This window comes from Salmo trutta, unplaced genomic scaffold (assembly GCF_901001165.1).
Source record: "Salmo trutta unplaced genomic scaffold, fSalTru1.1, whole genome shotgun sequence".
Lineage (NCBI taxonomy): Eukaryota > Metazoa > Chordata > Actinopteri > Salmoniformes > Salmonidae > Salmo > Salmo trutta.
The window spans coordinates 263,969-279,705 of record NW_021822597.1 but is presented as its reverse complement, the minus strand read 5'-3'; the positions used below and the strand labels follow the sequence as shown (position 1 = coordinate 279,705).

Here is a 15,737-nt window from a genome sequence, read left to right as displayed (position 1 = left end):
GGTGGACTCTAATCAAGTTGTAGAAACATCTCAAGGATGATTAATGGAATCAGGATGCATCTGAACTCAATTTCGAGTCTCATAGCAAAGGGTCTGAATACTTAAGTACATTTGTAAAAATGTCAAAAAACCGGCTTTGGGATTGTGTAGAGTTTTCAACAACAAAATATTTTAACCTTTATTTAACTAGGCAAGTAAGTTAAGAACAAATTCTTATTTTCAATGACGGCCTATGAACAGTGGGTTAACTGCCTTGTTCAGGGGCAGAACAACAGATTTGTACCTCGTCAGCTCGGGGATTTGAACTTGCAACCTTTTGGTTACTAGTCCAACACTCTAACCACTAGGCTACCCTGCCGCCGAATTAACAGTTTTGTACACAGTCATGTGATACGTGGCATAGAAAAGTCCAATCTTAGGAGAGTATATGGGAGGCACTATACTGTGTATCTGCATTTGTCTATCTGGTCAAAACCACTGATACAGGAGCCCCTCCACCCTCTGGTGGGATGGATCATGTCTACAGAGAAACCTAGATTCAAATACTTAGATTTGTGTGTATTGGGTATATGTTGTGAAATTGTTAGATTTTACTTGTTAGATATTACTGCACTGTCGGAGCTAGAAACACAAGCATTTCACTACACCCGCAATAACATCTGATAAACATGTGTATGTGACCAATAAAATGTGATTTTGAAATAAATGTCCCATTTATCAAAGGTGCTTTTGTCTGGGGTAAAAATGACTCTAAAGGATTTGAATTTGTTAAAAGTCCATATTGATACAGAAACACTAAACCATGATTTAGATGTATTAACAACCAGTTGATTGACAAAGTCATGAAAAATTGGTAGAATTGAATAAACCACAATTTGACTATGATCAAAGATATGCCTCTGAGGTCAAAATGATCCATGTCAGAAGTATGGTTCAATGCAAATATGTAGTGGGTGTAAAGTTTGTTTTAAATTCTCACTCATTAAACACGAATCAATCAACACATGCTTCTCTTTGAACGACTTAATATAATATTAACCTTTTCTGAAATAAATGAAAAATAAACGTTTGGTTCCTCAACTGCGTTGCCCTCCAGTCAGCAGATGGCGATGTGCGTCTTTTAGGTTCAGGCGATGCTGCCAGTGTGACGTATAATCTAGTGGACGGGACGCTCCTTCAACAACAACAGCTAGTCAGACACCTCGGTAGCTTTCTAGCAAACATAGCTACAACATTCACGCTCTTTACACTGGTTTGGTGTATATTAGTCGCTGTGTATTAAACACACTTCTGTCGTATGTACTTGTTGGCCCATTTAATTCTATATTTACGTTGTTTGTCAGCTAGCTGGTTTGCTAAGTTAGCTTAGAACTTGGCTAGTCGCTAATGCTAGCTAGCTAACATCTCCGACCATGAGTTCACTAAGTTACTCTCCTCCTGTTAAAGAAGAGGAGGTCTGCTGGACGGAGAAAGAAACTCTATTGAAAGAGGAGGAGGAAGAGAAGGATGTTACAATACAACAACAAGTAGAGGGTGAAGCTGTTACCGTGAAAGAAGAAGAGAAAGACGTTACTGTGAAAGAAGAGGAAGATGCGTTCAGAGTGAAAGAGGAGGAGGATGTTACAGTAAAAGAAGAGGAGGAAGAGAAAGAGGAGGATGCAGTTTATGGAGTGAAAGAGGAGGAGGGGGAGATGACTGTCACATCGAAAAAGGAGGTGGAAGAAGAGGAGGAAACTGGATATCTGGGCCCTGTTTCCCAAACGCATCTTAAGGCATCCAATGGTTCTAACGATGAACAGGCCCTGATTAACACTAGTAAGTATTGTCTTAAATACAGAGGCACAAACTCTGCAGTTGTTGATCTGATGTTTGGTGTTAAAGGGGAAATATGCAATTGCTACATCCATTTTTGGACTTTAAATTATTTATTTATAGCCATTGATTCTTGAAGAATATAACACATGCCTCATGAGCTTAGTTCAACTGTTGTACCCCAAATAAGCTTTTTTTACTCCAATGTTTAGAAACAATGTAAATCAACATTGTATAGCCTCAACATGGTTAAAACTATAATGTTGATATCATGGATGGTCAGTCCTTGCATTCATAGGTCTGTCTATGAATTTGAGAGTAGTTACATTTCTCCAGCCACATCATCTTATTACCAAAACAGTGGTGGAATTACAGCTTTGTTATTGTTTCAACTGCAGATTGATTGATGTGGCTTGTTTAAAGGGACAACCTGGGATTTAAACAGAAACAAAATGATTGTCCTGAGAGTTGGTTTGGTAAACCGCTGAGGGATGGGGGAAGGAGAAATGTAACCACTCTGAAATTTATAGAGAAAGCTATTGTAGAAACCGTAACTCAACACCTAGCGACCTCTTCAAGAAGTTCAGACATCTTGGCGTAACAGTTATAAGGTGTTGGCTTGACAGTTGCTGGACCCAGGTTTGAGTTCAGCTCAGGGCCTCCCCCTGAATTCACTACACTATGAATACAAGGACTGGCCATCCATAACGTCATAATGATAGTTTTAACCTGATTTCGAGGCTATATAGTATATTCTATAATTGCCAGTTAAGATTTGCTGTGGGGGTCAAATTGTTACAGCTGTTGATACAGTTGAAGTGGGAAGTTTACATACACTTATGTTGGAGTCATTAAAACTCGTTTTTCAACCGCTCCATAAATTTCTTGTTAACAAACTATCATTTTGGCAAGTCGGTTAGGACATCCACTTTGTGCATGACACAAGTAATTTTTCCAACAGTTGTTTACAGACCGATTATTTCACTTATAATTCACTGTATCACAATTCCAGGGGGTTTGAAGTTTACATACACTAAGTTGACTGTGCCTTTAAAGGTGAAACATACCTAGATTCAATAACATTTCTACGATTTAATAACATTCATGAATTGGTTTGAAACCTTTGTTTTAGAACCTTCTCAAAGTTGGTGCCTTGATGGTTTCTCACTCGTACCCTGACTTTTTAAAAGGGATTTTGGGACAATTAGCTTAGTGTATTTTAGGAACTGCGTGTCACACGTCCCCTTAACTTTATTGACAACACCCAAATGGATACTGTCATTAAAATGGGTTTTCAATAATTACACATAATTCTTAATACTGTAGCTGTTTAGGTTACAGTCACATGTTCAACTATCATCAGCTGATCCAGGAAATCATTTTCCTGAATGCCAGTCAAATGACAAACATCACGACATGGGTATATTTGTTGTTAGGTGAAGTTATGGGTCCTACAGTAGGTCTATGTTATTGTTAGGTGAAGTTATGGGCCAATTTGGCAAACAGTGTACAAACCCTCATTGTCAGGCTGATGGAAAAGCCAAAGAGCATTTTACTGGTTGAAGTGTTTTTTTTAAGTACAAAGCGGTTGATTTGCGATAATCAAATCAAAGTTTATTTGTCACGTGCGACGAATACAACAGGTGTAGACCGTACAGTGAAATGCTTACTGACAGGCTCTAACCAATAGTGCGAAAAAAAGGTGTGTGTGTGTGTGTGTGTGTGTGTGTGTGTGTGTAGGTAAGTAAAGAAATAAAACAACAGTAAAAAGACATTTGAAAATAAGAGTAGCAAGGCTATATACAGACACCGGTTAGTCAGGCTGATTGAGGTAGTATGTACATGTAGATATGGTTAAAGTGACTATGCATATATGATGAACAGAGAGTAGCAGTAGCGTAAAAAGAGGGGTTGGCAGGTGGTGGGACTCAATGCAGATAGCCCGGTTAGCCAATGTGCGGGAGCACTGGTTGGTCGGGCCAATTGAGGTAGTATGTACATGAAAGTATAGTTAAAGTGACTATGCATATAAGATAAACAGAGAGTAGCAGCAGCATAAAAGAGGGGTTTGGGGGCACACAATGCAAATAGTCCGGGTAACCATTTGGTTACCTGTTCAGGAGTCTTATGGCTTGGGGGTAAAAACTGTTGAGAAGCCTTTTTGTCTTAGACTTGGCACTCCGGTATCGCTTGCCATGCGGTAGTAGAGAGAACAGTCTATGACTGGGGTGGCTGGGGTCTGTGACAATTTTTAGGGTCTTCCTCTGACACCGCCTGGTGTAGAGGTGCTGGATGGTAGGCAGCTTTGCCCCAGTGATGTACTGGGCCGTACGCACAACCCTCTGAAGTGCCTTGCGGTCGGAGGCCGAGCAATTGCCGTACCAGGCAGTGATGCAACCGGTCAGGATACTCTCGATGTTGCAGCTGTAGAACCTTTTGAGGATCTCAGGACCCATGCCAAATCTTTTTAGCTTCCCGAGGGGGAATAGGCTTTGTCATGCCCTCTTCACGACTGTCTTCATGTGTTTGGACCATTCTAGTTTGTTGTTGATGTGGACACCAAGGAATTTGAAGCTCTCAACCTGCTCCACTACAGCCCCGTCGATGAGAATGGGGACGTGCTCAGTGCTCCTTTTCCTGTAGTCCACAATCATCTCCTTAGTCTTGGTTACATTGAGGGATAGGTTGTTATTCTGGCACCACCCTGCCAGGTCTCTGACCTCCTTCCTATAGGCTGTCTCGTCGTTGTAGGTGATCAGGCCTACCACTGTTGTGTCGTCAGCAAACTTAATGATGGTGTTGGAGTCATGCCTGGCCATGCAGTCGTGGGAGAACAGGGAGTACAGGAGAGGACTGAGCACGCACCCCTGGGGAGCTCCAGTGTTGAGGATCAGCGTGGCAGATGTGTTGCTACCTACCCTCACCACCTGGGGGCGGCCCATCAGGAAGTCCAGGATCCAGTTGCAGAGGGAGGTGTTCAGTCCCAGGTTCCTTAGCTTAGTGATGAGCTTTGTGGGTACTATGATGTTGAACGCTGAGCTGTAGTCAATGAATAGCATTCTCACATAAGTGTTCCTTTTGTCCAGGTGGGAAAGGGCAGTGTGGAGTGCAATAGAGATCGCATCATCTGTGGATCTGTTTGGGCGGTATGCAAATTGGAGTGGGTCTAGGGTTTCTGGGATAATGGTGTTGATGTGAGCCATTACCAGCCTTTCAAAGCACTTCATGGCTACGGACGTGAGTGCTACGGGTCTGTAGTCATTTAGGCAGGTTGCCTTTGTGTTCTTGGGCACAGTGACTATGGTGGTCTGCTCAATCAGGGACATGTTGAAAATGTCAGTAAAGACACCTGCCAGTTGGTCAGCATATGCCCGGAGCACACTTCCTGGTAATCCATCTGGCCCCGCAGCCTTGTGTATGTTGACCTGTTTAAAGGTCTTACTCACGTCGGCTACGGAGAGCGTGATCACACAGTCGTCCGGAACAGCTGATGCTCTCATGCATGCCTCATTGTTGCTTGCCTCGAAGCAAGCATAGAAGTGATTTAGCTCGTCTTGTAGGCTCGTGTCACTGGGCAGCTCGCGGCTGTGATTCCCTTTGTAGTCTGTAATAGTTTGCAAGCCCTGCCACATCCAACGAGCGTCGGAGTCGGTGTAGTACGATTCGATCTTAGTCCTGTATTGACGCTTTGCCTGTTTGATGGTTCGTCGCAGGGCATAGCGGGATTTCTTGTAAGCTTCCGGGTTAGAGTCCCGCACCTTGAAAGCAGCAGCTCTATCCTTTAGCTCAGTGCGAATGTTGCCTGTAATCCATGGCTTCTGGTTGGGGTATGTACGAACAGTCACTGTGGGGACGACGTCCTCAATGCAATTATTGATAAAGCCAGTGACTGATGTGGTGTATTCCTCAATGTCATCGGAAGAATCCCAGAACATGTTCCAGTCTGTGATAGCAAAACAGTCCTGTAGTTTAGCATCTGCTTCATCTGACCATTTTTTTATAGACTGAGTCACTGGTGCTTCCTGCTTTAATTTTTGCTTGTAAGCAGGAATCAGGATGATAAAGTTGTGGTCGGATTTACCAAATGGAGGGCGAGGGAGAGCTTTGTCTCTGTGTGTGGAGTAAAGGTGATCTAGAAATGTTTTCCCTCTAGTTGCACATTTAACATGTTGATAGAGATTTGGTAGAACTGATTTAAGTTTCCCTGCATTAAAATCTCCGGCCACTAGGAGCGCCGCCTCTGGGTGAGTGGTTTCCTGTTTGCTTATTTCCTTATACAGCTGACTGAGTGCGGTCTTCGTGCCAGCATCTGTCTGTGGTGGTAAATAAACAGCCACGAAAAGTATAGCTGAGAACTCTCTAGGCAAGTAGTGTGGCCTGCAATTTATCACAATATACTCTACTTCAGGCGAGCAAAATCTAGAGACTTCCTTAGATTTCATGCACCAGCTGTTGTTTACAAATATGCACAGACCGCCCCCCCTCGTCTTACCGGAGTGTGCTGTTCTATCCTGCCGGTGCAGCGTGTATCACGCTAGCTGAATATCCATGTCGTCATTCAGCCACGATTCTGTGAAACATAGGATATTACAGTTGTTGATGTCCCGTTGGTAGGATATTCGTGAACGTACCTTGTCTAGTTTATTGTCCAAGGATTGCACGTTGGCGAGTAATATTGACGGTAATGGCAGCTTTCCTACTCGCCTTCTGCGGGTCCGGACGAGGCATTCGGCTCTTCGTCCTCTGCATCGCTTCCTTTTGCGAATAATTAGGATGTCGGCCCTGTGGGGTGTTTGGAGAATATCGTCTGAGTCCTGCTTGTTGTTGTTGTTGAAAAAATCTTTGTCTAATCCGAGGTGAGTGATCACTGTCCTGATATCCAGAAGCTCTTTTCTGCAGTAAGATACGGTTGCAGAAACATTTTGTACAAAATAATTTACCAATATCGCGAAAGAAAACATAATAGCACAATTGGTTAGGAGACCGTAAAACGGCAGCCATCTCCTCCGGAGCCATTTCTGAGTTAAAAGCGTTACCAAGCGGTTGATTTGCGATAATAACACAAACATTACATTAAGCAGGACATTCAAACAAGCCTTACAATTATAATCCAAAGTAGTGTGAAATGCACTCATACGCAACCTGGAAATGGAGGTTACTCCCCTGAGTTTTCCCCCATTCACATTCAGAATACATTGTGAAAAACTATTGGTTTCCTCATTAGCAGGGAGGTGTTTCTGCAATCAAATTGTGTGCGCATCGCCCTCGTGCTGCAATTTTATTAAACACAGAAAGGGGCCTGTATTGGAGACCAAAAGTCGTCTGGCACACTGCTTAGGATTTCAGCAACTTTAACTTTCTTCTAGCCTACAATCATCGATGTTACTACTAAAATATGACTATTCTTGCTAATTTTAAGACAATTGTCAAATAATCATTACATTCATTACAGATGTCAATTGCATGGCTACATCATGGCTACGCTGTTGGCATCACTTTTACAGTGGATTACCGCTGTTGCGGGCCTTTAACCATCTGTCTGACTTTGTTGTTCACACAGGAGAGAGACGTGACTATCGTGGGTCCTCTAAGGAGCCTCAACAACCTCATGATGCTGACAAGGCAGAGAAGAGTCTCTCCACATTAGAACACCTCAAGAAAAACCCTCAGAGATCCACAGGGAAGAGAACTCACCGCTGCTCTGACTGTGGGAAGAGTTTTGTTTCTTCAGGACATTTAAAGTCACACCAGAGAATACACACGGGAGAGAAACCTTATAGCTGTGCTCAATGTGGGAAGAGTTTTACTACATCTGGCCAGCTGACTTTACACCAGAGAACACACTCAGGAGAGAAATCTTATAGCTGTGGTCAATGCAGGAAGACTTTTGTTCAATCTGGCCAGCTGACATTACACCAGAGAACACACACAGGAGAGAAACCTTATAGCTGTGATCAATGTGGGAAGAGTTTTGCTGCATCTAGCAATCTGACTCAACACCAGAGAATACACACAGGAGAGAAACCATATAGCTGTGATCAATGTGGGAAGAGTTTTTCTGCATCTAGCAGTCTGACTAAACACCAGAGAATACACACAGGAGAGAAACCATATAGCTGTGATCAATGTGGGAAGAGTTTTGCTGCATCTAGCAATCTGACTCTACACCAGAGAATACACACAGGAGAGAAATCTTATAGCTGTTATCAATGTGGGAAGAGTTTTGGTCAATCTTGCCAGTTGACTTCACACCAGAGAACACACACAGGAGAGAAATCTTATAGCTGTGGTCAATGCGGGAAGACTTTTGTTCAATCTGGCCAGCTGACTTTACACCAGAGAACACACACAGGAGAGAAACCTTATAGCTGTGATCAATGTGGGAAGAGTTTTACTGCATCTAGCAATCTGACTCAACACCAAAGAATACACACAGGAGAGAAACCCTATAGCTGTGATCAATGTGGGAAGAGTTTTGGTCAATCTGGGCAGCTGACTGTACACCAGAAAACACACACCGGAGAGAAACCTTATAGCTGTGCTCAATGTGGGAAGAGATGCACCCAGTCAGCAGACCTTAAAAAACATGAGAGAATACATACAGGAGAGAAACCTTATAGCTGTGCTCAATGTGGAAAGAGTTTTGCTGCATCTAGCGCTCTGACTCAACACCAGAGAACACACACAGGAGAATAGTATTTTAGCTGTGATCATTGTGGGAAGAGTTTTGGTCAATCTGGGAAGCTGACTGTACACAGGAGAGTACACACAGGAGACTGTACACAGGAGAGTACACACAGGAGAGAAACCGTATAGCTGTGGTCAATGTGGGAAGAGTTTTGTTTCATCTAGCGGTCTGACAGTACACAAGAGAACACACACAGGAGAGAAATCTTATAGCTGTGACCAGAGATTCTCCGGTAAAAGACATCTGATCAAACATCAGAAAATACATGAATGAGTTGTTTCATGATTTCAATGAATTAATGTCACAATGTAGAATGTTTTAACATTGTAGAAGGAGTATTTTAATGATGTCACAATGTAGAACCCTAAACGTTTGTCCCCTGTTCTATTGATTTCAAAATGATATGGATATTATCCTCAGGGGGAAAATCCAGGCTCTGAAATAGAAGAGTACTATTTATGTGATTTAACAAAAAAGTGACTAACAAAAAAAGAGTTGTTACACTTACCACGTTGGTGACCCACTGGAATCAAAATGCAACACTTCAAAATGTATCTGGCTGTTTTCTACAAATTGTCCTCTAACCAGTGATGTACACATTATTCCCAGATTCCGTGTGGTTTTTGAGCTGTTAGTTTTAACAGGATGTACTCCCTCTCTCGCGCGATATAAGTGATGACAAATAAGTGGTGTTTCTCTTAGTGTTGGGGACACAAACTCAAAATGTAGCTGACTGTCTTCTGCAGGTTGTCCTCTAACCAGTGAGGTAAAAGATGTCTCCCATTTCCATGTGTTTATTTTTAGTTGTGAAAGTTTCAACAGCACGTACAGCCTGATTTCCCCCCTAATCGATTTCAGTGATTTAATTTCAATGTACTTACAGCCTATACACATGGTCGCAGTATAATAAATTGGTCTATAATTAATTTTATTAACAATCCTACATCACTCCAGTATTTCTTGACAACATTCAAGTGCTAATTGTCTTTATTCCACTACTGAAGAAGCATGACTCAAATCACCTCATATTTCAAACATCCAGCCTGACAAAAGATACATTTTATGCCTCACCCTTAAGTTAATTATTGCCAATACATATTAACAAAGGGGTGTTCATTTGCTTTTCATATTTCATATTTACAATTCATGTAACGTTTAGTAATCATAATTATTTATGCAATCAACTGACCATTTTTGGGTACAATTATATTGACATTGCTGCCCTGCTTTTAGAATATCAGGGTTCATTCTCAGATGTGCCAAACCAAATGTACTAGAGCATGACATTGGGGACTGGGCCCCGATCCAACAACATTCCTATCTAGTGAACCCTGAAAAGAGAGAGAAGCTCTGCAGTGAGGTGGAACGTTACTACGGATATTGCAGGAGTTTGCTCTTGAAATCAGACATGACTAATACAATTTCATTTGAGTTTCGTTTGGGCTCGTTCCAAGGGGATGAGAGTTCTAGAAGCTAGTGAGTTTTAGGAAGACTAGAGTTCTAGAAGCTAGTGAGTTTTAGGAAGACGAGAGTTCTAGAAGCTAGTGAGTTTTAGGAAGACTAGAGTTTTAGAAGCTAGTGAGTTTTAGGAAGACGAGAGTTCTAGAAGCTAGTGAGTTTTAGGAAGACTAGAGTTCTAGAAGCTAGTGAGTTTTAGGAAGACGAGAGTTCTAGAAGCTAGTGAGTTTTAGGAAGACGAGAGTTCTAGAAGCTAGTGAGTTTTAGGAAGACTAGAGTTCTAGAAGCTAGTGAGTTTTAGGAAGACTAGAGTTCTAGAAGCTAGTGAGTTTTAGGAAGACGAGAGTTCTAGAAGCTAGTGAGTTTTAGGAAGACGAGAGTTCTAGAAGCTAGTGAGTTTTAGGAAGACGAGAGTTCTAGAAGCTAGTGAGTTTTAGGAAGGATTCTATGGAAAGAAAAAGGACAAAAGATACTATTGTATATTATTATTTAGAAATACGTGTTTTTTTTCATGTTTCTAATTGTTGACATCCAGTAGACACCATGTTTCTATTGGTGACGGTGAAGCATTGTAGTTGATTATATTGGGAAATTAAGTTGTTTTCTGTTGGTGGTGAGCAAACTTGTCCAACAAAAATGTAGGACATATTTGTTGTCTTAATGGGGAAAGTGTTACAGGCTTTGGTTTTTCCATTTATGTTTTGAGGTTGGACTTTAGCACGTCTAGCTCGTTAGCACATCTAGCTCGTTAGCACGTCTAGCTCGTTAGCACGTCTAGCTCGTTAGCACGTCTAGCTCGTTAGCACGTTTAGCTCGTTAGCACGTCTAGCTCGTTAGCACGTTTAGCTCGTTAGCACGTTTAGCTCGTTAGCACGTCTAGCTTGTCAGCACGTCTAGCTCGTTAGCACGTCTAGCTCGTTAGCCCGTTTAGCTCGTTAGCACGTCTAGCTCGTTAGCACGTCTAGCTCATTAGCACGTCTAGCTCGTTAGCCCGTCTAGCTCGTTAGCACGTCTAGCTCGTTAGTGGGAAGGTGTTACCTGAGCTGGTCCAGGTTCTATTTAAGAGTGTCTGGCCCAGTGCTCCAGTTGTCTTGATACATGTGGAGAGTCAACACCTTTAGTTGCTCCACCTTTTTGGTTTGCTACCTGTCTTTAAGTTTGGTGTGGGTTTTTATTTTGTTTGCCTCTTCTTGGGCAGATTTAGAGGGTCTCATGGTGGGTGTCTTTTAGGTCCCAGTTGTTGTTACTAGTCAACTTCCAGTGGACACCCCCATAGTGTCTTTCAGAGACCCTCCTAAAAAACAAGTTATATTTTGGGTTGGATATAGCATCATATTGTTGATATTTTAATCAATGGCATTTCCTTACAATGCTCATTAGTCTTTCAGTTGTTAGTCTTGTTTTTTTATCCTCATATTTGTGTACTAAATATTTCTGTTTATTTTCATAGTTTTTTCCTGTGAAGCCATTGTGTTGCATCCATGTCTGACATGTGCTGTATAAATAAAGCTTGTTTTGATTTGAACATATTGTAAAACAAATTAACCCAATGACTGACCAATCAACAGACTCTTGGTCCATCTTAGTATGAAAAACTGTATCAATCCCACTTTTCCAGCCTGCTGAAGGCGTGGTGGAGTGGTAAACACCACCCTCGGCTCTACCAGGGGCTTGAGGTGGTCTCCCACAGCTCTGCTTATGTCATGTTCTGTGGCCTTGCTGTTCCATTTCTTGACTGCCCCTGCAACACAGAAACACATTTAGTCATATACTACATAATATAAAACATTCAAAGTAATGGATATGGAGCATCTATGGCCTCAGTTACACCTAGCACCTAAATGTGACTTCTGTCATCCGATCACTCCAAGCTGCATTAGGATCAGATCTACCAGGATGGGCATTTGACATCGTCTGGATGCAGTCAGGCCACCAAATATGCATCAGCAATGTAAAGAGATGGGGTGAATAAGTGGGGAAAGGTACATTTGACACAAATTACCTTCATAATATCAAAGAACAAATGTGTGTGTCTGAGGGGAAATTAACTTTCATACAGCCAAAAGGGGTGAGAAATTACACCAATTTCAGTGGACAATTTGCACTAATGTAAATAAACATGGATGATGGAACATATTACCTTTTGCTGACGTGATGAACCACTAAGGGGACATAAATATTTACCATCTAAACCATGTGTGACCTCTCACCTCTCTGGCTGTAGAAGTGTTCTTCCTAACCAGTCCCTCAGCAGCTCTCTGACTGAGCTCCACCCTCACTGGGTCTTCAGAGGAGAGGAAGGCTGTGGAGGGATGAATGGATCAGTCAGTCAATAAAGTTTAGAGCTGCTGTCTATGCTGTCTGACAAAATCACTATTTTAGTAGTTCATTAAAGTAAATTAGGCTTTATGACTGCTGAATACCAACTATCAATCACTTAGATCATGTATTTTCAGGTAGAGATACATCCTTGGGACGTCCCTAGCCCGTTGAAGTTGACATTTAAAATGGTTAAGGTAGGGGTTAAGGTTAGGGTTTAGGGTAGGGATGTCCCAAGGATCCCAGATAGCATTGACCATTGTGCATTCTTCTGTCTCTTTTACATAGCAGGTGGTGGGTTCTGACTTCAGAACTTGAAAATATTAAATATCCTTATTATGTGAATTTGAATTGAAACAATAATGTATGTTGATACTAATATGATGTACAATATTCCATGATATTTCTATATGATAACAATACAGTAAAACATTTAATATGATGTAAAATATTCCATGATGTTTCTACATGATAACAATAGAGTAATATATTTCATATGTCATACACTCTTTTTTTTAACAGTTTCACTAATTAACTTAATCATTATGATTCAACATCAGTTCACAGTCTCACCTCATACTGTATTGGAGCAGCAGCAGCTGACTGCCCAGTTCAACATCAGTTCACCGTCTCACCTCATACTGTATTGGAGCAGCAGCTGACTGCCCGGTTCAACATCAGTTCACCGTCTCACCTCATACTGTATTGGAGCAGCAGCAGCTGACTGCCCAGTTCAACATCAGTTCACCGTCTCACCTCATACTGTATTGGAGCAGCAGCAGGTGACTGCCCGGTTCAACAAACATCAGTTCACCGTCTCACCTCATACTGTATTGGAGCAGCAGCAGCTGACTGCCCTGTTCAACATCAGTTCACCGTCTCACCTCATACTGTATTGGAGCAGCAGCAGCTGACTGCCCAGTTCAACATCAGTTCACCGTCTCACCTCATACTGTATTGGAGCAGCAGCAGGTGACGGCCCGGTTCAACATCCGTTCACCGTCTCACCTCATACTGTATTGGAGCAGCAGCAGCTGACTGCCCGGTTCAACATCAGTTCACCGTCTCACCTCATACTGTATTGGAGCAGCAGCAGCTGACTGCCCGGTTCACCGTCTCACCTCATACTGTATTGGAGCAGCAGGAGCTGACTGCCCAATTCAACATCAGTTCACCGTCTCACCTCATACTGTATTGGAGCAGCAGTAGCTGACTTGATCGTTGATGCTAATCATCATGTTTGAATCTGAGAGTAAATAGAGCCAACTACACTCTAAAAATGAAGGGTTCAACTGGAGTTGTTCTCAGATCCCCTAAGAACCGTAGGGTTCTTGGTCAATGAAAAACAGCCCCAAAAGGTTCTTCAAAGAACTTGTTAGAAGGTGGGTTCATCGAGGAACCTCCGTTGTTGCTGGACTTCTTCCGGGAACTTCGCATTTTACAACTGAAAACGATGGTGACAAGTTTGGATGCGACAACAGTTAAAAAGGTTAAGTTGGGTTGATGTTTGGCTCTGAATATGTCTCGAAATCATTTATTATAATAATATAACATACTAATAATGAATAACGAAGACAATGATGGTTTTCTGTGAATATCTTCCATAACGTTACTATAGTTAATGAACGTAAATATTAGAAAGCCGGGTTTGACCGTCGGCGTTGTATGAGCTACAGTACAGTACCGTTAGCTAGCTAGCTAACGTTATGTCCTAACTAGGCACAACTAGGTTTGGATTATTTCCTCAACTATATTCTTTCCCATATATTGTATATCGTTTCCATAAAGCCAACATGGCTTTACACTCATTAACGTAAGTTTCCAATCTAGAGCAGTTCTCACTTTTGTGATAATGAACTAGCTAACGTTAGCTTCGTTAACTAACTAACTAACTAACTAACTAACTAACTAACTAAGGACGGTGACCTGTCCAGACGAGATGTTACAACAAACTGAATCGTCAATGGAGGTCTTCCTCTTTATATAGCCTGCTACAGCATGCAATACTATTAACTCACAAGGGGGCATAACGTTACATGTACAATACTATCCCATTTTGGAGACGTTACATGTACAATACTATCCCATTTTGGAAACGTTACATGTACAATACTATCCCATTTTGGAAACGTTACATGTACAATACTATCCCATTTAGGAAACGTTACATGTACAATACTACCCCATTTTGGAAACGTTACATGTACAATACTATCCCATTTTGGAAACGTTACATGTACAATACTATCCCATTTTGGAAACGTTACATGTACAATGCTATCCCATTTTGGAAACGTTACATGTACAATTCTACCCCATTTTGGAAACGTTACATGTACAATACTATCCCATTTTGGAAACGTTACATGTCCGCCCCCTTGTGGAGGGAAATTAATATCTTAGATGGTAGCTGTAGATGGGATTCAAATGCATAATGGTATTACTACAGTGTCTAGACTACCTCTTTTGTATAAATGCCCTTCAGAATCCAAACACAGTATTGCCACGCAGCAAAACGTTGCGTATAATCTTTCAAGTCAGCCTGATAAAATATTGAACAATTTGTGTACAAAGATATCTTGAAATGTGATATTAGGCCTGTATGAGAGTACTGTTACTGTATGGCAGTACTGTATTGGCTAGTGCTTTCTCCAATATGTTCTTCTATTTTACATTCAATTGTATGTTGATGCCATTTATCTTTCAATATTTATTTAATATATATATATATGTTTTAATGCTTGTAAGACTGTTCTTTGACACATTTTCTCTTCCTTTGAAATTCTTATAGGACAGAACATGGACACAATGCAATTGGGATCAAGAAGAAGGTACAGATATGTTGTAGGACAGCTGCATTTGAAGTGTACATTTAACCTACATAGCAGTCAATACAAACTGAAATCTATTAGTGTACAAATGTGTGCAAATTATCTTTTCAGATCTTCTCAGAAATGAATTAGGTCCATAGAATGGATATAGACAAAAAGATAATTCAAGGACTATCAGAGGTAGAGAGGCGAGGCAGGGGTGAGGACATCATCCTGCTATTTTGACAGTCCCTGAAGGACAATACAGAAGAGGGATTTGCTCTTATTCCTTCCCTTTCTCTAATGTATTTTCTAGTAAAATTAGCAAGTGTATTAAGATCATTGCTTTACTTTACTAGGACTGGAGACCACAGCAGCGATTCTGCTCTTGCCCTACCTCTTCAATGAGGACCCGAGTGGCCTTTATGTCCGTGACAAGGTATGTCTATGCACCAATCATCTGTTTCTTCATAAACATAGGTGTGCATGCTTATATAAAACTACAGCTGAACATTTGTTCTGTTCTTTGTTAATTGTATGTGTATTAATCTTTTCTTACTTTTGTTGACACAGATTTCACCGCTCTTCACTCCTTTACTGCACATCGGTGGAAATCCATTTCACCATGAGAGTGAAATCCCGCTGGCCTT

The 15,737-nt window shown here is 41.4% G+C and overlaps 1 protein-coding gene across 1 annotated transcript in view; it reads left to right on the top strand.

The window, feature by feature from the left end:
- Window positions 1-7,662: 7,662 nt before the first annotated feature.
- LOC115182850 (NLR family CARD domain-containing protein 3-like) overlaps window positions 7,663-15,737 on the top strand; it is a gene marked incomplete at its 5' end in the record, with an annotated part of 85,614 nt that continues 77,539 nt past the window's right edge. The window contains one exon of the mRNA XM_029744259.1: window positions 7,663-8,456. Coding sequence (XP_029600119.1) covers window positions 7,663-8,456 — 794 coding nt within the window. The remainder of the gene's footprint in view (window positions 8,457-15,737) is intronic.